This window comes from Artibeus jamaicensis, unplaced genomic scaffold (assembly GCF_021234435.1).
Source record: "Artibeus jamaicensis isolate MK-2021 breed Jamaican fruit bat unplaced genomic scaffold, CSHL_Jam_final contig_419, whole genome shotgun sequence".
In the NCBI taxonomy this organism is placed as follows: domain Eukaryota; kingdom Metazoa; phylum Chordata; class Mammalia; order Chiroptera; family Phyllostomidae; genus Artibeus; species Artibeus jamaicensis.
In genome coordinates this window covers 2,249,746-2,274,628 of record NW_026521824.1, presented here as the reverse complement: position 1 = coordinate 2,274,628, position 24,883 = coordinate 2,249,746, and the positions used below count along the sequence as shown (strand labels likewise).

General features: G+C 56.9%; 1 protein-coding gene across 1 annotated transcript; it reads left to right on the top strand.

Moving 5' to 3' along the window:
• Positions 1–1,001: 1,001 nt before the first annotated feature.
• GRAP (GRB2 related adaptor protein) lies at positions 1,002–24,879 on the top strand. Its single transcript, XM_037163218.2, has 5 exons — positions 1,002–1,193; positions 9,171–9,268; positions 13,750–13,872; positions 21,621–21,789; positions 23,468–24,879. Exons 1-5 carry the CDS (start codon positions 1,116–1,118, stop codon positions 23,651–23,653), a joined length of 654 nt encoding a protein of 217 aa, XP_037019113.1. The 5' UTR covers positions 1,002–1,115; the 3' UTR covers positions 23,654–24,879.
• The last annotated feature ends 4 nt before the right edge of the window (positions 24,880–24,883 follow it).

Below are 24,883 nucleotides of genomic sequence, written 5' to 3'. Positions count from 1 at the left end.
ACTTTCGCCACCGCGGTCACCCCACCTGGTGCACACAGCCTGGCCCCTCGATGGAGACTGGCCAGCTTGGCCCAAGCACCCTGTGGACAGAAAAGTACCACTTGCTACAGGAGAGGAGGAAGATGAAGTTCCCGCTCTTCAGGAGAGTTTTGAAGAGGTTTCTAAAAATAAAGCAAACTTGGAGTCAACTTCTGAAGAGGATAAACTCGAAGAAGTTACTGAGATTTGCTATTTTATATTATTTATATTCAAATTCCGTTCATGGATCTGACAAAATCTAGCTCCCTGATATTTTTAAGCCATAGTCCCTTGCCCACTGTAGCTCTTTTCAGGTTTTGCTTACACACAAGCCATCCTTTGCAGCTAATTAAGCTGAAGAAGCCTGGGGATAAAGTTTGAAAAAAAGATTAATAAAGTTTTTTGCCTGGTACAGTTTTTTAAATTTCATGGACATTGATTTGTACACAGAAAGCAAAGCTGTTTGCAGAAAACTAATCATGGCATGGAATGTGACAGATAATCTTTAATGGGATTTTATTATTAAAGACTTAACGTGATAGTATAATGTAAAAAAAAAAAAAGAAGCAAATGTGAGTCTGGACAGGTGTGTGGGGTAGTGGCTTGGCAGGGCCTTGAATGCCAGGAAACAAGTCTGGGGTTGAGGTAGTAAGCACTGGGAAGTCATGGGAGGCACTGGAGCTTAGCAAATGTGGCAGACAGAGTGGCTAAGCGGTGGGGATGGCTGGGCCCACAGTGCCTGAGCACCAGGATGGCCTTGCAGCATTCTCCCCAGGAGACTTCAGCTTCACCGTCTACAACGTGGGTACAAGGAGAGAGACCCATTCCCGGGGCTGCTGGAGACTCCCCAAGAGCCACACCTGCCTCAGGGGCTAAGGTAAGGGTGGGCCATCTCTCCGCCTTCCCGCCCTCCCACCCCAGCCACCCAGCTCTGTGACATATCTGTGCTTCCTGTTTCCCCGTCAGGGGCACTTTCAGTCTCAGCTTCAAAAGAACAAACACATTCTCAAAACAAAGGAAGACAGCCCTGACTGCAGAGGAAGCAGGAAGCTGCCAGCCCTGCTCTGAACTGGGCTGCTGGGCTCCCAGGCAGCAGAATGGAGTCGGTGGCCCTGTACAGCTTCCAGGCCACAGAGAGCGATGAACTGGCCTTCAACAAGGGGGACACACTCAAGGTAGGATGGCCAGAGTGGGCTGAGTGGGCCCACGAGGGATGGGGAGGTTAAGAACCTGGGGCCCAGGACAGCGCCCCAAAAAAGTACCGTGTGTGGAGGAAGAAGGGTAGCTTCTCCAGTCACCAGCTGTGTGACTCAGGACAAGCCGCCTCTTCTCTGCAAGCCACAGTTCCCCCCTCTAGGAAATGGGGAGGTCTTTAATGGGCTCTCCTTTGAGGGCCAGTGTGAGGATTTGAGGAGACATGAGTACAGCGCCTAGCAGGAGTTGGTTCAACGCCCAGTTTTCCGGGGAAGAATTTAAGAAGACAGTAGTTGAAATGACAGAGAGACAGAGAGAGAGAGAGGTTGGGGGAGGGAGAGAAGGAGGAAAGAGGAAGTTCTTAGGAAAGTAAAAAGTACACACATTAAGCTATCAGGGTGAAAATAGCTGTGATTTAAGTGTCAGAAATGAGCTTCCCAGCATAATGGAGAAAAGGGAAAAGAGTCAGTCCTACCATCACTTCTTTCTGTTTGTTCAGGCTTTCAAAATGAGCGTTGCAGCCTTCCAAGGGAGGTCCAGGCAGAAGGGTTTATGGGGTCTCTCTCCCTGGAAAGGTCTTTGCTTGCAAGTTTGCCAAGGAGCTGGATTCAGGAGTGACCATGCCAAGACAGGCACTGGAGCTGCCTCAAGCTGAGAAAGTAACTGCCCCCCTGGGCTTGAGTCTGCACAGCAGCAATGGGCCTTTGATGGGATCCCCCCCCATTACTGCAAAGGGGACTGGCCTGGATCAGGGCTGCCAGGGGCCAGCTGCTGTGTGTGGACTTTTGATTTCCTGCAGGAAAGATTTCACAACACGAGTCCAAGTGACTATGGGGGTGCATTTATTAAAGCTGGGGACAGTGAAACACCAAAGAGCCTTACACAGAAGAAGCAACAGGAGAGCCCAGGCTGGGCTGCCTGAGCTCCCTGGGAAGCCAGAGAAAAGGGGGCTTTGGGGACAGGCTTAGGGGGTCAGCCTGGGATGAGCTGCCAGCTGCCCATTGCCTTAGAGTTTAGGAGAATTTTAAGATTTTAATTTTATTTTTACAGAGAGGAGGAGGGAGGGAAAAAGAAAGAGAAATGTCAGTGCCTGTCATATGCGTCCCACCAGGGACCAAACCTGCAACCCAGGCATGTGACCAACCGGGAATCAAATGTGCAACTGTTCACTTTGCAGGACAACACCCACAGGTTGGGGCTTATCTCTCTCCTGCAGGTGGGACCCTAGAAGGGGTCTCAGGGGAGGGACTCAGCAGAATATGCATCAGTTCTCCAGGTATACCCTTTCAGGGTCCTGGTCTTTACTGATGGGTCAGTGACCAGGTAGGGAGTCATTAGTCATGGCAGCTGGTCCTGGCATTGCCCACCTGGTTTTGCAGCTTTTCTGGGCCCGGAGCTGAAATACAATTGAGGCCTAGGTGTTGTCTCCAGGGAGGTGACCTCGTGTATCAGCTGTAATTGCTCAGCCACTGTGTTCAGCGCTCTGCCTCAGTTTCGCCAGTCCACTGGCTGAAGAGTTTTCCTGGATCTTTTGTGTTCTCTCTCCCTTCCACTCTGAGCCCTGAACCCTGGGTCCTGCTCGTGGCCCAAAGCTTCAAGCACAAAAGGGACAGGAATTCCCCTTTCCTGGCACCTTGCTATGTCCAGTCCCAAACTCAGCAATGTACCTGTGTCCCATGTAAGCTGCTGCAGTGGAGAGAACTGGCAACCCCATTTTCACAGGTGGCTAAACCGAGTCACAGGGAAGTGAAATGACTTGTTTAGTATGGGGTCGAATTTGAAATGTTGTCCTTTGAGTCCGGAAACTGTTCTGTCCCCAGCGAAGCCAAATGGACTGGGCTAGGGGTCGGGGAGATTGATGTTTCCCAAAAAGAACCATGTGCCTTTAAGGAACCACCCTCCCCTTCTCTATGCCAGGATGCCTGTGTGCCCCTGGTGCGGGTACCATGGGGCCCCACGGACATGTGGGCAGAGGGAGCCGAGGGCAGGCCTAGCACCAGGACGGCCCGGGCACTGTCGTGAGAGCAAGCCTGGTTCAGAGGCCTCATTTATCCATCCGAGAGCAGTTTGGCATCTCTAAACCCAGACCTGAGGCTTGGGAGGCAGTGGAACAGGGAGGAGATAGGAATATGAAGTGAGGGTGAGTGATGGGCTCCACCTGAGGCTCCGGGTGACCGGCCAGCAGTGGGTGGGGTGGGTCAGTGAGGCTCCCACAGCAGCTGTAAAGACTGTGACACCCCCACTGCCCTCCCAGACTCCTGTGCCAGCTTTCCCACCCTGGATTTGTCTTAGTCATTTTCTACTAACCTTGCTAAGATGTTAGCCAATTCCTGGGGTGTTTGCTTTAAAAAAAATTGGTTAGAGAGAGTGTGGGGGGAGGGGGGCATGGATTTGTTGTTCCATTTATTGATGTGTTCATCGGTTGCTTCTTGTATGTGCCCTGACCAGGGATTAAACCCTCAACCTTGGTGTATTGGGGTGATGCTCCAACCAACCGAGCTACCTGGCCAGGGGATCATGCTGGAGCTGCAGAACTTAAAACAGTGCCAGCACATAGTAGGCTTTCAATATGACAAGGGAAATGTGAAGGAAAGGGAAGGAGCTAACGTGTTAGCAGAGACAAGGGTGGGGAGTGGAGGGGCTGCCCTCCCAGTGGGACTTGTACCTCATGTGGGTGAAGACCAAGGAGGGGACTTTTCAAGTTCAAACAATGACAGAGGAATGAAGGCAGTGGGAGGGGCTGCCTTTTCTCTCATTTATTCAACAAACACTTGTGGGGCTATTTTTTCCAGTTTTACTGAGATAAAACCGACATATGAGATCACATGTATTTATGGTGTATATCCTAATAATTTGGCACATGTCTGTGAAACCATCATCACAATTACTTCAGTCAGCAGCTGTCACCTTACATAGTTGTACTTTTTCTCTTGGTGGCAACTTTTGATATCTACTCTCAGCAATTTTCAGACAATACAGCATGACTAACTGTGGTCACCGTGCTGCACATGGTGTCCCCAGAACTTATTGTCCTTACAACTGAAATTTGTACCTCTGGCCCTCTTCACCCATTCCCCCTGCCCCTGCCTCTGGTAGCCTCCAATCTGTTCTCTGTTGAGTGTTGAGCACCTGCTGTTTACCAGGCACTGTTCTGAGTGCTGAGGACACAGCCACAAATAAGGCAAAGCCCTTGCCCTCCTGGAGCTGAGATTCCGAAGGGTAAGTGGCATCACAAAGTGCTGAGCAGATGGAAGAAACAACACAGAGAAATAGGACACACAGTGACCAGTGGGTTGTCCGGGCAGCCTCTCAAAAGAGGTGACCCCTGAGGGATGCGCAGGATGGCCAAGCAAACAGCCCGGAGCTCTGGGCTGGGAAGTAGCTGGTGCAAAGGCCCTGAAGCAGAACCTGCTCACAGGCGTGAGAAATTGAGAGAAAGGTCTGTGCTGAAGAGCAAGGAGTGCAGGGGAGGAGCTGAGGGTGGGCTTGGGGTAGACGGCGGCAGGATCTCGAAGGCCTGGTGTCGCTGCAAGTGGGAAGTGTGCAAGCCCACAGGAGGGCTTTGCCGGGGTGTTTTAGGGAGATGACAGAGGGGCAGGGGAGGGGCTGTTGCAGTCTCCTGGGTAAGAAATAAAGGTGGCCTAAACTAAGAAAAAAATGCCTGACAAAAATGTCAATATATTAATAATTTTGACATGGAAAGAGCTCTTATAAGTCAACAGAAAAATCATATATAAACAGCAGAATAGAAAAATGGGCAAAGGAAAACTGCCAAAGAAGCGATGTGAGCATGTGGCCAATTTCGCCATGACAAATGACACCAGATGAGAAAAACTCTATTTTTAAAAGACTCTCCAGGGTTGTCGAGGTTGTGGGAAAATGTGCACCTTTACATGTGATGGAGGGCAGGTAAAGTGACACAACCATTTTGAAGGGCCTTTGAGAAACCTAAAAAGCATTAAAGATCTCCACACCCTCCGACCCAGAATCGTGTGTCTGGGAAACCGGGACGAGCTGGGGTGTGTGTGCGTCCTCCCTGGAAGGACTCACAGGGCACACTGCATCCGTGTCCCGGTCTGGGAGATGCAGTGGGGAGAAAATGCAGTATCACTGGGGCCACGGGCCAGATAAACCAGTAAATGGAGAGCTTGTCAGCTGGAAGCAGGATGCAGAGAAAAATGGAACAAGCAAAGGAGGGGAACGTTGGTGACAGTTTGTCACATGGAATCAAGCTGGACGACCTGTTCAGCAGTGGCAAAAAATATGACACAGCCCTAAAAATGTGATTTGGGGAGCATGTTTAATGACATAAAAATGCTCATGACACAAGGTTAAGTGGCGTAAAACAGAATGCAAATGTATGTACACAGAGTCAACTCCAGACAGATAACCAACAGACATTGCTTTCGAGGAGGGAAAACTGACCCTCACGCGTGGGGCTGTGCCCAGAAACTACCTGACAACCTATTGCCGCTCCCACTCTCAAAGGCTGGGCAGGTATGCGGCCAGGTACTGCCTTTATTTCAGATTTGGGTGGATCTTCTTTGCCTTCATTTTTAAATAGATTTACTTTTTAGAAAAGTTTTAGATTTACAGAAAAATCGAGACGATAGTGCAGAGTGACACCTACCTGCACTCAGCTCCTGTCAGGAGCATCTTACATGAGTGGCTGTTACATTTGTTAAACTAAGTGTCCATGTTGAGAAATTATTATTAATTAATGACCATATTCAGAGTTTGTGTATTAATTTTTATTTTTAACATATTGTCTTAAATATAAACTTGATTTCTGAGTTTTTTTGCGCTCCCTTAAGTTTTGCTCCCGAGGCACCTTGCCCACCCGCACTACTCTGGGGCCTGCTTTCTGGTAACTATAAAAATGTGACTGTGGCCCCCCAGGGTACGGCCTGACCGCATGGCGTGTCCCTTCCCTGAGTGCTGCCTGTGGGCCAGGCCCTGTCACAGAGGTGCCCACTAGGCACCCCAGCCTCCAGGAGCCACAGTGAACAACTCTCAGCCCTGGTCCTGGAGGAAACTCAGTGGCACCTCAACCTGCACTGGAAAAATGGCCCCAGACATCACTTCCCTGAAACAAAGGCCCGCTCTCTGACAGGCTGGGCATCTCAGGGGTCATAGCACCTTGTTTCTCCTGGCTGGAGGAGGGATGTGGGTGGTGGCTTCACCCCATCTCTCTGTGGATAACCTGGCACCGGAGACCCAGACCCGGGGAGCCCACAGCCGCCTTGGCATCTCCACAGGGAAGGCTAACAGCACCTCTGACCAGTACAGGCCACCCTGAGCTTGGCCTCCCTGCAGCCCTGTACGTGGCCACAGCCATGCACGGCTATGACAGCCTGCCAGCCTTGGCCCAGCCCCTCAGAGTCGTCTCAGCCACTCCCTGTTTGTCTCACATGCATCCTCTCCTTAAGTCCTGTCGGGGACTCTGCCAACATCTACACCGAATCCTGTGCTTCTCAGTACCCCTATACCACGGCCCCCAGGCCTCCACCCTCAGTTCCTGGGCTAGAGAGAGAAGCTTCTTTCCACTCCCCTCCCTCCCCTAGCCCAGTCTCTACACAGCAGCCATAACTCAGAGCTTGGCTGTCCCCTGATGGCCCCCAGAGGCTCTTAAAACAAAACCCGAATTGCTTCCCCTGGACTGCAAGACCTACGTGCTACCACCCTGCCTGTTCTGCCAGCCTCGCTCCATTCATTTGCTCTCGCTGCCCCTCCTACGTCAACTGCAGATGCACTTGCCTCCTTCCTGCTCCAGGGACAGGGCTTGCTCCCACTGCGGGGCCTTTGCACTGGCTGGCTGTTTCCTCTGCCTTGTACACCACCCCCACATCTTCTCTTGTCTGTGCCTGTGACTCAGGTCTCCTCCTCAGAGAGGCATTTCTTGACCCCTGTTACAAACCTCCCCGCCCCCAACCAGACATCCTCCATCTGTGCTATCCTGTGCTGTGGAGTTTCCAGATCACCTACCACTACACTGTTACCTTGTGAACTTGTTTTCTGCCTTTTGGATTGTTGCCTGTGTTCAGGAGAATGGAAGCCTCTTGTTCCCTGCTGTATTGCTAGAGCCTAGCATGACGCCCGGCATGCAGTAGGTGCTCAGTAAATAGCAGATGAGCGCTTGCAGTGCCTAGGGCCCAGGGTAGGAGCACCACATCCTGGGTGGAGGGCACTGCGGGGCGGAGGCCAGGGTCTCCCCGGGGAGGAGCGGCTCTCCCTGCTTTGTGGGAGCGCCCATGCCTCAGAGGGCCCGGGGTTTTTGAACCACATGCTAACATAAACAATGAGAACATTTCCGGGTCCTTGGAGTGAGGACAATAGGAAAGCAGAACAACATACAACAAAACATGGCCTAGATCAGGTGTATTATTACACTGACACATCCACACAGGACTCTGTAGCTCAAAAGACACCGCCCCGTGCAGTGCAGGCCCCAGGTGTGCCCATTCCTCAGCTGATGAACAGGCCAACGCTCCAGAGGGAGCCAGGGCAGCCGAAGCAGTCTGCAGTCCCAGGCTCCAGGGCTCCTCTGTTGAATGTGTGGCTTTGGAAGGAGGCCCAGTGGATTTAATTTTCTAATAAATTGGAAAATTTGTTTTGTTTTGAGCAAAAGTTTTCCTGAGTCAGCCACCTCCTTCCGCCTGTCTCCAGGGCTGCTGACCCTGCTCTAGCTGCAAAGGCAGAAAGGAAGGGACTCAGCAGGGCCCTCGGACAGTCGAGGGGGCACTGAGAGGGGATGCCTGCCTGCACAGCTCGGGGCTCAGCTTGGGCCCTGGCTTGGGCCCAAGGAAGTCCATCCCAGTTCCTCTTGGCAAAACCAAGCTGTCTGAGCGGCTGTCTTTGTGCCAGCGCCCCCTGCCTTCACTCTTTGTAGTGCACTCTCCTTGGGATGCTGTCCTACCTCCAGCATTTTCTCTCAGGAAGTGTCCCCACTAGGACAGAGCTGGGACCTGCTGCAAGACTCACAGGAGAGAGTGTGGATGCCCCCACTTCCCGACTTGGGTCCAGAGACAAAGTGGGAGATGCAGTAAGAGTGAAAGCTGGCAGGTCAGGGACGCCTGTGACCAGCCGAGTCTGGGATCCCAGGCCACAGGGTTCAGGCTCACGCTGGCCTGGCTCACTCCCCACCCCCGGGTCTGCTTCTTCACCTGAGCGATGGCCTTTGGTGATCATGACCTCAGAGGCTCATGGGAGAGCCAGTGCCACGCATGGGCAGCTTGCCCAGGGAAGGGAGGACCCAGAGCTGCGGGCTGCGCCCACGCCACAGGCCTGCCTGCTTCTCCAACAGCCACTCAGTCACTCGCTGCGGCGGCCGCCACCCCCACTCTGCCTGTTTCGGTTCCTCTTGGCCCAACTGTGGGGCTGCAGGGGTCTGACGCCATGGATGAGGACCCTTGTGACCTGAGCAAGCCAGGCCTCAGCCTCAGCCTAGCCCAAGGTCTCCCTCATCTGCTCCGCATGCTCCCCAGTGCCTGAAAGCCACCACCTCCTGTTGCATTGTCATCCCTGAATTGAGACTAGAAGGGCTATTTAAATGCAAGTAACTCAAGGTGACTACCACGGGGCGCTGAGCGCAGGCTGAGGTGTCTGAGCTCCCTGGGGACTCGGGCCCATGCCAATGGCTCAGTGCCTAATGCGCAAATACTGTGGCTTCTCGTGCTCAGGGGCACAGCTTAGGAACAGAAGCACCCCATCTTCGCTCCCCGTGACCTCACAGTCTGCAAGCGATCCTGAGACTCCAGCTCCAGCCCCGCTGGGGCAGCTGTGACCCCTGGGGACAGGCTATCCTTGGGACTATGGCCCTTGTGACCTCAGCCAGGTCCCCACCCCCTGCTCTGTGAAACAGACCCCAGGCCTACCTTGGTGAAGCCCAGGGCACTTGAGCAGCAGGTGACAGCTGTCTCTCCTGGGAGACTGAGTGTCAGTGTCTCTCCTGCCTGCAGATCCTGAACATGGAAGATGACCAGAACTGGTACAAGGCTGAGCTCCGGGGTGCCGAGGGGTTTATTCCCAAGAACTACATCCGAATCAAGCCCCACCCGTAAGTGGCCATCACCCCAGCCCTGCAACTTCAGGGCACCACCCACCTCCACTCCCACTGCCAGATGTCCCCACCTAGTGTACCCCCAGTCATAAAACCTCATTCCCAGGCCCTATCCATCTCTCTGGGGCCCTGGACTCTACCCCAAGCTGGGGATATGGGGTGGAGGTTGAGGGCTTGTCTAAAATGGTGGCAGGGTCGGGGCCAGCCCAGGATGCGAGACTGCGGACTGAACACTAGAGAATGCCCGGGAGAGCACTGGACAGGAGGGCCCCTGGCTCTCAGCCATCTGGGCTGCTGCTTGGGGGGTGGCTCTGGGCAGGGCCTGCTGCCCCTGTTCCTCAGGTCCCCTTTTGAAGCACAGGGAGGGCTGAGGCCCCCATCTCTGGGGGAGTCTGGAGATCTCTCCAAGAGGCTGACTCAGCCCTGCGTTGAGGCGATGGGGGGTGGGAGGGGGGGTCCGGTGGCAGTGAAATGGTGGAGGGGAGAGCCCTGCCTTTGGGGCACAGGGGAGAGCTGGACATTGGCCAGGCAGGGTCTGGGATGAGGGCACGGTGGCAGTTCTGTTTGGGTCTTCAGTGCGCACAGCCTGGGACCTGCTGGCCCAGGGAAGCCCCCAGTCAAGCTGTCCATAGGCAGCACCCAACGCCACTGCCCTGAGACCTGGGGGGGGGGGTCTAAGGATACAAGAATCTATGGAAAACCCACCACATATGCTTGAAATAATAGCTGGGGTACCTTCAACATACAGCTGCTCCAAGCCACTCACTACAAGCTAGCCATAGTCCCAGGGGCCAAGCCAGGACCCAGCTGGGGACATGTGTGAGAGGCTGGGGTCAGAGCAGCCCTGTCCTGTGGGAGACACAGGTCATAAAGAGAGCACAGCCTGGGAAGGCAGACAGCATGGAGGCACCTAACCGAGGAAGGCTTCTCAGAGGAGGTGGCGAGGAGTGAGGCTTTGACGGACGTGTTGGAGTCAGCTAAAGAGAAAAGAAGAAGGATGTTGCTGGACAGGTAAAGTAGTGAGGAAGAGCCCGTGGCAGTGGGACTGGCAGGAGGGCCCCAAATACCGGGCCCAGGATGGTGGGGAACAATGGAGGCCTCTGAGTTGGGGAGGGAGTCAGTCAGATGTGGAGGCCAGTGACCAGGCCAGGCAGGCTGGGCGGGCCACCTGGGAGCCACGTGCATGTGGCATGTGTGAGTGTGTGTGTGTGTGTGTGTGTGTGTGTGTGAGTGTGTGTGTGTGTGTGGCGGGGGGATGCAGGGCCAGGGTGGGGCCTGAGGGTATGTCCTCTGTATCTGTCTTTGAGTTACTTGCAAAGCTGCCACACCTCGCACTCCACGTACTGGGCAAGGCCCCATCCCACCCAGGGCCCTACCTGCTCTCCCCAGGCTCAGGGTACCCCAGCCTCCCCCACAGAGGCTGTGGCCTCTGGCTGACACCCTGGGCTGCAGCCCTTGGTTCCAGGCCCTGCAGGGTCCCTCCGGGCTGTGCGACGTTAGGCAGGGGCCCAGCTCCCTGGCATCCGCAGGTAGCTGGGGACAGGCAGGGCCATCCCTGGGGGCTGGCCAATTGGCTGGTGCCTCCCGGAGGAAGAAGCGCCCGAGCCAAGACCAGGAGCCTGGAAGGCACGGAGCTGCTGAGGAGCCCTGAGTGCACGAGAAGAAGAGCTGAGGAGCGTGTGTGGTGCTGGGCTGGGCCCATCGGGTTCATGTTGGTGGCTGAGGCAAGAGAACGCTGGGACCGCAGGGGGCTGGGGCGGGTTCCAGGCTGCAGTGCCCCTGGGGTCCCCGAGGTCGGCTCTGGCTGCTCGTATCTGGGACAGAGTGGGAATGGGGGTCAGGGTCTCAACCAACCCACCCGAGGCCATGCTTAATTTTGTCTTTGGGTAACCTCAGTGCTTGCCCTGGCCCCAAAATAGAGGCGGGGAAGTCCCAGCTCGGTGCCTGATTCCACCTCTCAGGCCCCAGGGTGTGAGGAGAGCGTGGGAGATATGGGGGTGCAGGGTTGAGAAGAGGGCTGGGTTTTCGAAAGCCCTGTCCCCACACCAGGCCCACCCTTTCTCTGAGCACCCACTGCCACTATTGCCTGCCCAGGGAGCCCCTGGGCAGGGCATGAAGGCACTTGCTGCAGCTGCATGGCCAGTGAGGGTCAAGGAGGACCACCCAGAGAGAGGGCATGCTCTGCTGGGCCTGCAGAGCAGAAGTGTGCCCGGGAGGGCAGCAGGCGGGTCCAGCCAGAGGTGTGAGGAGGGCTGGGAACCCCCTCGGGTTGGTAGCAGCGGAAACGTTGCACGCAACAGTGCCCTTGTCTTTCCGAGGACCACGGAGGGTCAAGGGGATGGGGGTGGGGTGAGGGGGCATGCGTAACCTGTCCAGGGCCACATGGCTGGCAAAAGGGGGAAGGGGATCTGAAGCCAGTGCTGTGGGCCCCAGGTGGTGCTTGCCAGGGAGGGTGGTGGATCCCTAAAGAGCATCTGGGACTGGGGGGACAGTCCAAGGTCAGGGACATGCTGTGCAACCTTTCAGGGGATCCCTGACCATCTCTGAGCCTCAGTCACCACATCAGTAAAAGGGAGGACAAGGCTAGCTGGCCTCCAGTGGAGTGGCACCAATGGTAGAGAGCTGGGCTGCAGGGCAGCGGGAAATGCTGGCACCACCCAGGGAGGAGCCCTGGGAGGACCAGCCCTGTCTCCCTCTGGTGGGGGTGGGGGGGCTTCCTTGGAGGGTACGGTTGCAACGCCCTTTGAGGATGACAGCCAACCACACACCGACACCTCCTGTGGGGTTCTGTGGGTTCTTTGGAGACATGCAGGTCCTCAGAAACCACCCACATGGAGCCCTGTTGGGCCCCTGCTCCCAGTGCAGTCTCGGCCCTGTGTGCTGCTGGGGCTCCGGGCACAGGCGCTACCTCCCAGGCCCACACAAGCCTGGGAGCTCAGAGCACACAGCTCAGCCTCCTGCCGGCCAGGAGCCTGTGCCTGGGCCTCCCAAACTCTGGAGCCCAGGCCGAGCACTCCAGGAGGTTGCCTTGGTTCCCCGAACTCAGCAACAGCAACCCCCTTGGCTGGTGCTCCTCCTAGGGTCACCCACTGTGAGATGGGCCCAGGGTCCCCACCTGTTTGGAGACAGCGTTTGGCTGGAACTTCACTTCTGAGGGTATGGGCTCCTGCAGAAGCAGCACCTGAGACCTGATTTGAGGACAGGGACTTTACTTGGGAGACAGAAGTGAGCCGGGAAGGAGCCAACAGGGAGTGTTAGTGACCAGACTGCTGGGAGACAGCAGGGGCACTCAGAGTATTGGTGGGGGGGCTGGCTATTTATCCACCTGCTCCTCCAGTCATCACCTGAGAATGTGCCAGGGGCTCAACACACAGGCCAGGCACATTAGTCACCAGAAACAAACAGGCCTTGGGCAGGGTCCCCAGGGTTTTTGTCAACAGGGTCATGTAAGGCACAAATGGGGAGGGGTACGGGGGACCCCACCAGGGGTCCTGCCCTACCTGATGTGATGTCCTCTGCTCTCAGCTCGAGGCCATGTCCACATCCTGAGATGGCAGAAAACCTGCCACTTTACACCTGTCCCCAGGGCAAAGCTCAGATTCATTACACAGTTGCTGAAAGTAGGTGGGGAAACATGGAAGGGAAACATGGAAGGGAATGGAGGAGCCAGGCCTGCCCTTTATGGGGACTTTGGCTGCTCTGGGCCTTCGTTCCTGCCGCCCCCCCTGTCCCAGGTGGAAACCCTGGGGCTGAGAAGCCAGTCAGAGACCACCAGGATCCTCGGAGGGTGGGCGTGGCCCAAATCAGCAGGGGCTGGGGTAGGGGTGAGGAGATGCCTAGAGCCATGCCACCAGGGGTGCAGGGCTGAAGGGGAAGCAGGGTCCCAGGCTTTCACTCCCAGACCCGGGGGTGGTGGCAGTCTTGCAAGACTCCAAGCATTTATCAGTTACCTTCTGTATACCTAGTTCTGTCTGGTCAGCAGGAAAAGACTTGGAAGTGTGAGGAAAAAGTCCAGGTGGCCTCAGCCTATGCATCTGTAAGATAGTTATTGGGTGAGATCCTTCATCACCAGATCAAAGCTGCTATTGTTTTTGTCATTGTTTGTTTCTTTCTGTTTTCCACTTTTAAGTCTCTATCATCTAAAATGGAAAAGCTCAGCTGGGGTTGTCTGGGGGGAAGTTCCCATTGGCTTGCTAGCTATTTCTGTTTTCCTAATAGTACATTTGCCTAGTGTGGTGGGAAAAAATTGGGCTCTGGAGCCAAATGCTGGGGTTGGGTCCTCGCTTCTGCCTGCTGCAGCACATGACCTTGGGCTCATTGCTTCGCCTCTGTGTTATTCAGGTTCCTCACCTGTGAAATGGGGGCAATCATATCTCTGGCGTTCCGGGACCATCCTGAGGGGCAGCCATGTTGAGCATCTGGGCACAGAGAAGGCAGCCCTGCCTCCCCACGGCCCTCACCTGTCCCTCTCTCTGCAGGTGGTACTCGGGCAGGATTTCCAGGCAGCTGGCTGAAGAGATTCTGATGAAGCGAAACTTCCTGGGGGCCTTTCTGATCCGGGAGAGCGAGAGCTCCCCAGGGGAGTTCTCCATCTCTGTGAAGTGAGTGGTGACCGCGGCAGGGGGTGGGGCAAGGAGGCCAGACCGGGACATCTGAGCTGAATTTCCAAGCAAGCAGCAGGCTCACAGGTTGGGGTGGCAAGAACAGCAACCCTAGAGAGGCAGAGCTCCACAAATGCCTGGAAGCAGGTTAGAGGACACGCGCCCCAGGTTGCAGCCCAGAGCAGTAAAGGCGTGCTTGGAAAGCAGGCTCGGGCTGCATGCCAGGCCTCAGGTGCCAGGCTGGGGGTTCTGGACATTATTCAGGACCAGTAGGGAGCCATTACAGATTCATCATTGAAAAAGAAAAGAAAAAAGACTAAAAGAGAAAAAGAAAAAAAGAAAAGATTAGTCACCAGGGAGGAAGGAAGGTGCTGGCGGTTTTCCTGTCCCCAGGGACTGGAGGCCGGAGACACAAAGGCACTAGGGCGGGTTTTCAGGATGTACCTGTCACAGGGCCCCACTCTAGAGGGACGCAGGTGAGAGGATGGACCCTGGGGCCAGGCTGCTTGGGTTCAGATTCTGACTCTGCCACTTCCTGTCTGTGTAACGTTGGACAAATCACCTAACCTCTCTGTGCCTGCCTCAGGTTGCCCCTGTGCAGGTGGCAACCCACACGTTTGGGAAACAGATGTTTGCCTGGGTCTTTAACAAGGGGGCCTGGAGAGGGCTTGGTCAAAGGGCCAACCTGGGTTCCTGTCTGTCTGTCACACCTCTCTGTGCGAAACTGTACTCATCTGCAGTGGCTGCCCACTTCCTGGAACAGGTCTTCTGTCTAAGATCTTTTAAGCAGTTCGAGGGAATGTCAAAGGCTCCCCCTGAGTCTTTTGTTTCTTAAAAATAACCCCTTAAAACAATTGCTCTCCCGAGGAGGCACGCTTGGCGGCGATGGTGTTTGCTCCCTTTTGCCAGATCAGCAGGGTGAGATGCCTAAATCCGAGGGATACCCCTGCAGCGCTGTGCCCTGTGCCATGCTACCTAGGGGCTGGGGAAATGACAATGGGAAATCCATCACTGCTGCCCTTGTGGGTGTATGTCTTAGCTGGGGAGACGGTGGACAGAAAACATGTGAATTTAGGGATGGCCTGTCTGAGGAGGTGGCATCTATGGAACCAGAGAGGGAAGCTGCCCAGGTCCCCAGAAAGGAGGACCTGGGAGGAGGGCCTTCCACACAGGGAACAGCAGGTGCAGAGGCCCTGAGGCAGGAAGGTGCTCGGGATGGGGGGGTGGGGCATGACCCTGACAAGGAGGTCCGGTTTATCTCAGCCAATAGGGAGCCATGGGAAGGTTTTGGGCAGCAGGTATGATCAGCTTCCCTTTCTCAGCCAACACCCCTGGCTGCTGGGAGAAGCAGCAGGGGTGCTGGGAGGCTGGCAAGGACCCAGGAGGAGGGGATGGCACTGGGGACCATAGTAGGGGCTGGGGGACAAAAAGTGGCTGGGCTGGGGAAGTGGCATATGTCTGTGAAGTGGGAACCACCAAAGCAACTGTCAGGACTGCTGCGAGCAAGGCACCGAGGCCGCGTGGAGGGGGCGTGCTGTGCCAGCCTTGATAGTGCCAAGGGCAGTGCTGAGGTAGCCAGGCTGCCACTGGGAGGAAGGACAAGTGGCGCATCTGGGATCTCAGCAGTGTGGCTTCTGGTGGCAGTGGCTGCCAGTGATTGTGTGGCTCATGCCAATGGCTTGAGGTTTTGCCAAAGGACAGAAAAATGGTGGATTCCTCTGGGGCTAGGGGGTGGGGGCGGGGTCACGGGAGGCCCAGTGCAGCAGAGAAAGACAGACTTGGTCAGGGAGTGTCCATGGTAACCTTGGCAACTCCAAAGAGACTGGGCTGCGATGGCCCACGTGAGGCTCCTTTCTGCAGAGGTGTAGCCCAGGCTGACACCTCCCAGCTCCCACAGGCCCTGCTGTGAGCTCTGGGACTTTTACTATGCTTGCTGCTCCTGTCTGTAAGGAGCGCATGGTGGGGTGTGATCAGCAGCCTGGGACCCCGAGAGGTGGCCGTCTCCCTGTCTAGGCTGGCGGGCACCCACGTGGGAGACAACCATGCTCAGCTTGATGCCCTCCACACTGTGTAAACCAGCTGTCGGCTTTCTTCACTTCCCTTTCCCCCCTTGGAAACAGTCCGTTTGTCCAGAGTGACAGGAGAGGCTCTGACCCTCTTTGAGCCTCTGCTTCTCAATCTTAAAAATGGGAGCACTGTAGTTGAGGGCTGGGGGTCACTGTGAGCTCTTGGCCCCGACTCCCTTCCAGAAGGATTGTGGGGTTCTTGAGAGCCCCTGTCACCTTCCCACTGCCCAAGCCCAACCCCCACTTCCCACCCTGTTCCCTGCAAAAGCAGGAAACAGTCATTCTTCTCATGCCGGCTGTCCAGGTCCTCTCCTGCAAATGGCACCCACCAGCTGGGCCGGGCTGGCTGTGCATGGCTCCTGGAATCAGCTGCAAAGCCCAAGGCCACCCAGCAAAGCACGGGCACAGGGGCGTCACTGGACTGGCTTCTGGAGCCTGAGCTAATTAAGGGGCTGTGGTGGCCACCACCCCACCACCAACTCTCCCACCTCTGCTAGCAAACCCAAGTGCTTAAACTTCTCCATTAGTGCCTACTGCACTGCCCCCTCCTGGCATCTCTCTGTAAGTGCAGCCAAGCCCACCCACGTGTTCAGGTTCAGACCCAAACCTTTCCACCTACTTATTGTATGTCTAGCAAGAAGGGGCAGCACAGGAAGTGGAGTGGCCCAAGGAGTGTGGTGAGGACACAGGCACAGCCTGGCCCAGGGGGTTTGCAAAGAGTGAATGAGTATGGAACTTTTGGTGACAGTGGTTGCCTTCCACACGGTGAAGGGGGTGACGTCAGAACTGGACCCTGAAGCCTGAGTGGAAGTTTGGAGTACAAAGCAGGAGAGGCTGTGCCAGGTGCAGGAAGAGCCTGTGCAAAGGCGGGCCAGCGAGGGGCAGGCTGACCAGGGGGGAGATGGGCCATACTAGGGAGCCATTTTCGAGTGGGGAGCCAGCACCAGCATTGTCCTGGGACAGGGTCTGGGAGTGTCCCTCAGAGACATCCTTGCACATGCCCCTCGGCACCTCCCTCAAGGCTTCCTGGCGGAGACCCCTGAGGTGAGAACCAGCAGGAGCTTCCTGGGCCCTGGGCCAGTTCATGCACAGCCCCTCCAGGCGGCTCCCTCCACCCGTTTGGTCCCAGCCGGGCCAGGGCTCCACCACCTCTCTCCCGGGGACCTCCCGCTGGTCCTTGGAGGGCAGCTGGACAGCGACTACAGTAGGACGCTGACACTCAGAGAACCTAGGTGGCTAGGAGTATGGGCTTCTGAGCAAGAACCCTGGGCAAGTCACCTCTGAACCTCATTTCCTTGCCTGTGAAATGGACAGCTATGGAACGTGTGATACCTGGCCCAGAGCAAGTGCTGCACAAGTGCCAGTTACAGCAGTTATTGGTCCAGTGACCCTCCGAGGGCCACAGTGCCCCCTGGCCCTGGGCCATGGCTCAAGGCAGAGGGAGCCTGGTACTTGCCCTGGTTTTCCTCGGACCTGCTGTGAACTTCCTGGCAGCTCCCCCTCGCTCCCTCTTGACAGTACTCTACCTTCTATATCATGGAGACAGGGCCTGAGGGCCGTCCAGATGGCTGTGCAGGCCGTGCAGTTCCACCTCTCCGGCGTGCCTCTGGGGCCCCCCCCATGCCATGCCTAGCCTCTCCTGTAAGTTCATGCCAAGCCCCATAAAGCTGTTGGAAGTGGAGCTTACATCCTCATAGGGCAACAGTGGCCACAGCTGGTGGGCCCTTTCCCGTTTACAGAGGGCCGTCTCCTCTGACTCCAGGAGCACACCTGTGTGGGCCAGGCGCCTGCAGTGTGTGCCTTTTGCCCCCTGCTGCAGTCCAGGCTGCTGGGCAGCCCTCTGCTGTAAATGGCAGTTTGTTCCCAAGTGAGGTGTTTTGCCTCCTGCCAAGCTAGAGGTTACTTGGATTCAGTGCATGTGCTGGCTCCCCCCTCCCCCCCCCGCTCGCTGAGCACCTACCATGTGCCAGGCTCTATTCTAGATGCTTGGGATTCAGCTACAAACAAAATAGGATAAAGCTCCCTGTTCTTTAGGCTCTCATGTTCTCCTGGGGCAACAGACAATGAATGGCTAGTGAACCATACAAAATCTTGGAAGATGATAAAGGTCCTTAGGAAAATGAAGCAAGAAAGAAGTGGGGGACACAACTTACTCATGCAAAGACAGGGAGGAAGTAATCCCAGAAACACAGTTCACAGGGAAACAAAAATAGAACAAACTGAAGCTAAGAGAGGTGTAGCAATTTGTTCTTGATCCCACAGCAAAGAATAGCAGGGCCGGCGCCCACTGACCCTCTGTGCCCCGTTAGGCTTGGTCTACCCTTCCTGCCCTCTCCCCTGAGCCCCAAAGACCCTGGAGGAGTCCATCTGCCCAGCCCCTCCCAAGGTCCATTTGCTTCTGTTTCATGGCTGCTGTGGTACAGGCACCACCCCCTCCTTTTGCACAGATAAGAAAACTGAGGCTAGAGAAGGGCCCTGCCTAATGGAGACCGTGCAGTGAGCAGTTGGCACCCAGGCCCCTTGCCCAGGGCTGTCCCAGGCTCCTGACCTTACCCTAGCCTCGTCTGATCCTCTCTGGGCTGCCATTGCCACCTTTGCTGCTGCCACCATCAAGCAGAAAAACCTGCTGGGCAGGACCAGTATCAGGCCTGACTTGATTCTTTGGGCTTTCTCCACAGCCCGGGAGCCAAGCCCAGCCCCCTTCCCGCTGTCGGCAGGTCTGAGGGTCTCACACAGAGACAGATGCAGCCCTAGCTGCTCAGAAAGGGAACACAGACAGACCCAGCAGCGCAGGAAGAGAGGCACATGCGCACACCAGACCCACGGTACACATGGGCTAGGCCACAGGTACACATGTCCTGGGCACTGTCCGCTGTCCTGGGCCCCTCCTTCGGCCATGACCAGGCTCACACCTGCTCTGGGCTGCACTTCCCTGTTCCAGCTCAGGAGGGGCTCACCCAGCAGGGCTGTCTGCTTTCAAGCCATTCCTCCTAGTTCAGGGGTCACCTGCACTCAGGTTCAGTTCCCCTGCTACCCTGCTCTTCCCCTGGGCCCAGGGGAGGCAGATCTGGAGAATTCCCAGAGGACAACCCCAGCCTGAGGTGTTCTCAGCTGCCTCAAAACATGGCCAAGACCCAGCCCAGGCAGAACAAAAAGAAAAACCTTCCTGGTGAAAGTCACCGTTGAGGCCTAGGGCATCTGAAAGACAGGCTGGCTCAGCGAGACTGCCAGGGAGAGGGATGGGCGCAGCGTCGGGGGCCGGCCCGGCAGCGGTGTCTCCAGCACAGCCACCTGGGGCCGCAGGCAGAGCTCACTGTAGAATAGGAGGTTTGGACCAGGTAGGAGAGGGGACGGGCCCTGCCTTTTACTGAGTACTGTGCACAGACTTGTGGCCGGAACCGGCGAGCTGCCCAGTGTGAGAATTCTTGAATTCTCAGATCCGGGTGTCTGGCGTGAGGTCCATTGTGAGCGGCCGGTCTCAAGAAGGCTGCACAAGGGCTGAGGAGCCCACAAAGCCCCCAACTCTGGCAGAGGCAGCTCTCAGAGGCTGGGCCATTTCCCCTGGGCCTTGAAGTGTGAGTACAAGTTTGACCCTAGGAGAATTTAGAGGAAATGATATATACAAAGCCTGGAGGTATGTTTAAAAGTAGAGAGAGGTTCTGTGTGATTTGGAGCCCTTGACTTGGGCTAAGTCGGGGATCCCACTTTGCTCTCTGCCCCCCAAACTGGGGGGGGGGGTGGTGTTTACCTTAAACAACTCTTTGTCTTAAATCTTTAAACTTTGAACAAAGCAGCACAAAGGTGCAGGACCATAGGCAGAAGAAGTGGGCAGCAATCAGGGGTGGGACAGACACTAGACACCACTCCTGCAGGGCCCGTAGACACGCAGGCTGTGGGCCTGCCCAGAACTCAGGCTGCCGACTAACCCTGGCTTGTGAACACACTGTGTCCAAAATCATTTAACAGAATTTAAATTTAGAACCGTAGAGGTGTTTTTTCTTTTTGCTATCAAGTTCCCAGACTAGTGTTGAGTTCTCATTTAGTCCCAAATAGAACGAACACAGCCTGTGGCCCAGGAGGCCAAGGAGCCACTTCCCCCGAGGAGCCCTCCCCTCTCCCCAGCACACAGACCTAACTGTACCCTTCCCCGCCATCAGCCCCACCAGCCAGCTGGCGCCTGTGGGCAGGTCCCTTAACTGGCTTCTTCCTGGTGGGGACTAGGACTCGTCTGTGTTCCCCCGTGGCTGCCAGCTTGGCCAGGGGGGCTCCCGGCCCCAGGCCTTCCTCACCTCTCTGTGGGGCACATTGGCTCCCACCTCCGCTGGGCAGGTGTAGACCCTGGCCCAGCTGACTGTGGCGCTGGGAAGGGCGCCTCCACGGTGGCCAGGCAGAGCGGGAGGCCCCTGGGGAGTCAGGGCCCAGGGAACAACACGGAGGAGTGAGAATGGACTCAGGATGACAACGTTTGGGACGTGATAGGTATCCCAGCTGGTATCAGTGTTGATGGCTGTTCTTATACGGTGAACCACTGGTCAGGGAGCCCTTGAGAGTGACACTCGACCTGCAGGAGCTCGGCGGTGGCCTTTGCTGCTGCATGGCTCTGGGCGGGGCCTGGCTGCCCTCAGGGCCTCCATTTCCCCACTGTGAAAGGGGCCTGATATGCTCATGCCCGCTCCACCCCACCCCAAGTGGTAGGCCTGGCCACCCCTGTCACAGGGAGGGGTCGCTGTGGCTGTGTGGCCCATGGTCCTGACAAATACCAGTACCACCTCCGGCCTCTGGCTGCAGGGCCTGCCCTGGTGTGGGACCTGCCTCATATGGAAAGCACCAGGCAGGTCCCTCTGCCCAAGCCAAGCCAGAGCAGGTCCCACCCCTCTGGCTGGTTTGGGAGAGGCAGGCTGCCCCCTCAGCTGAGCTGGAAGGTGTTCGCCAGGATTTAGTGGTCGTGGGTCAGAAGGCCAGGCAAAGGCTGGGAGACGAGAAAGGGACTCACTGGTTGCATTAGAGTGTGCATTAAAGCAATGAGGCTGGATGTGTAATCAGAGCCAGATCTTAAGTCTGAGGCGTTAAAGTTTTATCCCTAGGGTAATGGGGAGCCATAGAAGGTTCTTGAGGTGGTTGTGGGTGAGAAGGACACGAGGCCTCCAACATGCCTAAGCTCCTCTCACACCAAGTCAGGTGGTCTTGGGATTCACTCCTCAAGGGACTACAAGGGCTGGGTGGGGGGAGGGGAGGGAGAAGAGTGTGCAGGTGAGGGGGAAGCTGGGGATGCTGTCTGGTCACCTCTTTCAGAGAAACCCACTTACTGCTGCTGATAAACAACACTCAGCACTTTCTGAACACTTTCACAGAGAGAGGTGTTATGAGGAAACTGAGGTTCAGAGAAATTGAGTGATTTGCCTAAAGTCGCACAGCAAGAAAGAGGCCTGGTCCAGGGTCCAAACCATTAACTCCGTATGCCACGGCCAGGGGGTGCTCACCAGGTCTCAGCGGAGCCAGGTCAGGGGGCCTGGAACTGTCCCCGCTCCCAGCACCTCTTCCTCACTCACCAGATCTCACCAGGAGAGAGAAAGGCCTGGCTCCAAATACTGGTGAGCAGGGAAGGCCCAGGGCCAGGCCGGGAGGGGAGATGTCCCTGGCCGCTGGGGGCCGTCTGAGGTGACTGGAGGCCCTTTCCCCCAGCTACGGAGACCAGGTCCAACACTTCAAGGTGTTGCGAGAGGCCTCTGGGAAGTACTTCCTGTGGGAAGAGAAGTTCAACTCCCTCAATGAGCTGGTCGACTTCTATCACACCACCACCATCGCCAAGAAGCGGCAGGTCTTCCTGCGAGATGAGGAGCCCCCACTCAAGGTAGGCGGACAGGGACAGGGCGGTGGGTGCCTGCGGTCACCGCCACTGGGCCATCCCAGGGTGAGGACGCCTGGTGGGGCCTGACACGGGCCAGCCTCCCTTCCCCCGGCAGCCCAGGCTGTGGGAGGAGGGTCCGACCCGGGCTGTGCAGTTCTGTTCTCGTGGCCCAGCAGTGAAGCGAGGGTGGAGAGGAGAAGAGGGGAAGAAGAGGAAGGAACAGGATGAAAATCCCATGGGACAAATCGTGGCCGGGTAGTGCACAGCACACAGTAGGTACTCAGTGAATGTCGAAGGAAGGTACTGACACCCACTGAGCCTGCTGAGGGACGTGCGATGAACTGGGTTTTGTACACTGGGAGCATTACTGTCCCTGTGGTGTGGGTGAGGAAACTGAGGCTTGGATGTGATGCGACCCAACTAAGACTGCCAGCCAGACAGGCCCAGTCCTGCTGTCTTCTCCCAAGGTGCCAGCCATGGGTGGGGCGTGGGGCGGTAAGGGTGAGGCCCTGGCCAGACACAGGGTGTGTATGTGTGTGCGAGGGGCAGCCACCCTTGTCCTCAGAACAGCAGCAATTTGCCAGCCAGCTCTTTCATCAGGGGCCCCTGGACCAGCTCTCATTAGGGTGACGACAGCAGCTAATGGGGCTATTAACCCTAATGTGCTATTTTCCTTGGGAGGGGATGTTGGCCAGGCCCGGGGCTGGAGGTCAGGGCCAGCCGGCCCTTGGCTGTGAAGAGGGTATGGGGAGCATGGCCACAGAACAAGGAGCTGCTGACGGAAAGCTGCGGGGCCTCCCATCCTGCCCTGCTCCTAGACCCCAGCTGCCTCACCACATGTGACCTTGGGCCAGTCGACAGGACTCAGTTTCTTCTCTGTCTGACAGGATGAGCCCTGGGGTCCGATATTCCAGGAAAGTCAAACAGTGCTTCAGGAGACCCCCACTGGTGCACACTCTGGCCCAGCAGGGGATTCAGCCCCCGGGGCCGGACCCTGGGGGCCAGGCCAGATGTGAGCTCTCCTCTGGGCTTCCATATCCCAGACCTCCCTCCCCTGCCCCTTGCTGCCTGGGTAAGCTCTGACCTTGAAGAGTGAGGGAACCAGGATGGAGCCGGGGGCTGCCTGAGGGCTCCCCCACACCTGCCACTTCACTCCGGCCCAGCCTGGGATCGCCCGCCCTCTGGGAAGACTCCAGAGCTGGCTCAGTGTCTTGGGGCCCATACCACCTCCTCCTTCCTGAGCAGAGAACCAGCAATTACAGCCTGCCCACTGATCCTATCGGCTGTCCTGGGTGAGATTCCAAAGGCTCAGAGCAGAAATCCTGGTGAGCAAGGCAGCTCCTGGGGGAGCTGGGCACAGCTGCCGCGGCGTCAGCCTGGCACGCCCGCACAGAGCTCTTGTCCCAGTGCCCTTCGCAGGTGGGAAAACTGAGGGACTTGACCACAGCCCCTCACGAAGCCCAGGATTCAGGGCCCAGCTAAGCCACCAGGATAGTCGGATCGTTCCCTGTAGACCACAGGCAGCAGCGGGAGGCCCATGGGTGGCGGCCCTCACCTGGCTTTGGTGGCACAAGCACATCCAACCTCAGTTCTGCCCCAAACACCCTGCCCTCCTCAAGATGAGGCAAACCTCCGCTGGGGCCCCCTGGGGGTGCCCACTGACGGCTCCCTCCCTCCGCAGGCAGCCCGGGCCCGCTTTGCCCAGGCGCAGTTCGACTTCTCCGCGCAGGACTCCTCACAGCTCAGCTTCCGCCGTGGTGATGTCATCGAGGTCCTGGAGCACCTGGACCCCCACTGGTGGCGAGGCCGGTTCTGCGGGCACATAGGTTTCTTCCCACGGAGCTACGTCCAGCCTGTGCACCTCTGACCAGAGTGGGACCCAGGGGACGGAGTTGGCAGACGGTCTTTCCACCAAAGTCCAACAGAAACCATGCACACCCCTACCAGGTCCTACAGGGCTCAGCCAAGGGCCTTGGACAGGAACCTGGGCCTCTAAGTGCCCCGTCCAGACCCCACTGCTCCACATGAACTGGGCTGCCCCCAGCTGCCCACCACCAGCGTGGTGTTCAGCGCCCACCAGGCAGGGGGAGCTCCCAGAGTTCCTACTGGTCGCCAGCTTCATGACATAATAGGGTGGGCTGGCCAAGGCCCCGCCCACTACAACCTTCAATGGCCCCCATCCTCAGAGACGGTTCAGGGCGCCCAGGTTCCTCACATTAGGGGCTCAACCCAAGGCTTGGGTGTGTTCACCTTAAACTGACCAGTCACTGGGCCTGCCTGCCCCTCCCTCAAAAGGACCCTTGAAGTGCTGCTACTAGGGGACACTTGGGGACATCCAAGTGCTGCTTGGATGTGAGAGACAGGCGAGGGTACCTGTTGGACTCCACTGAGTACCTATTGGCCTGGACTCGGTGGACAGACTCCAAGTGGACAATGACTTTTCCACAGTCCCATGACAACTCCAGGCTCCACGGGGGCATCTGACGCCCCACCCACTGCAGACACTTTGGGGAGGGCTGGAGTCCCTGAGGAAGAGGCCTCAGTGGTGAGAGAAATGGAGGCAGCCGCTCCTCTCAGAATGGACGAGCAGTGAGGGCAAGCCCTGGACATAACCACCTGAGAGGCTGGGTTCAGGCCCAGCTTTTACCCCGACAGACTCCAGGCAGTTTGGGGACTACAGGCCTGGTGGGAAGTAGGGGCTGAGCTGGAGTCTGAAGTCCAGCAGCCCCTAGAATAGGGTGGGCAGTCTGGGTGAGTCCCCAGCTTAAGAAAAGACAAGGGTGTCTGCATCCATTGTGCTCCCAGCAGGGAGGGTGTTACTAAGCGACACCTGCCCAGGGCACCTTTGGGAGCAGGCAGAGTAAGGGGAGCCTGGAAACCACCTTGCATGCCGGGCTGGTGACACGGGGGCAGTGAGCAGGGGAGGGAGGGGAGGCTCCTGTGGCAGCTGGGAGCAGATGGGGTGGGGTGCCCAGGGAGGTGCCTGAGTTGGGGGTTCCCCCCACCCGGGGGTGGCCTGAGACCCTTGGAGCCCTGAGCCCTGGCAGGTTGTACTGCTCCTCACCTAGATCTCGCACTCCAAATAAAACAGCCAGGT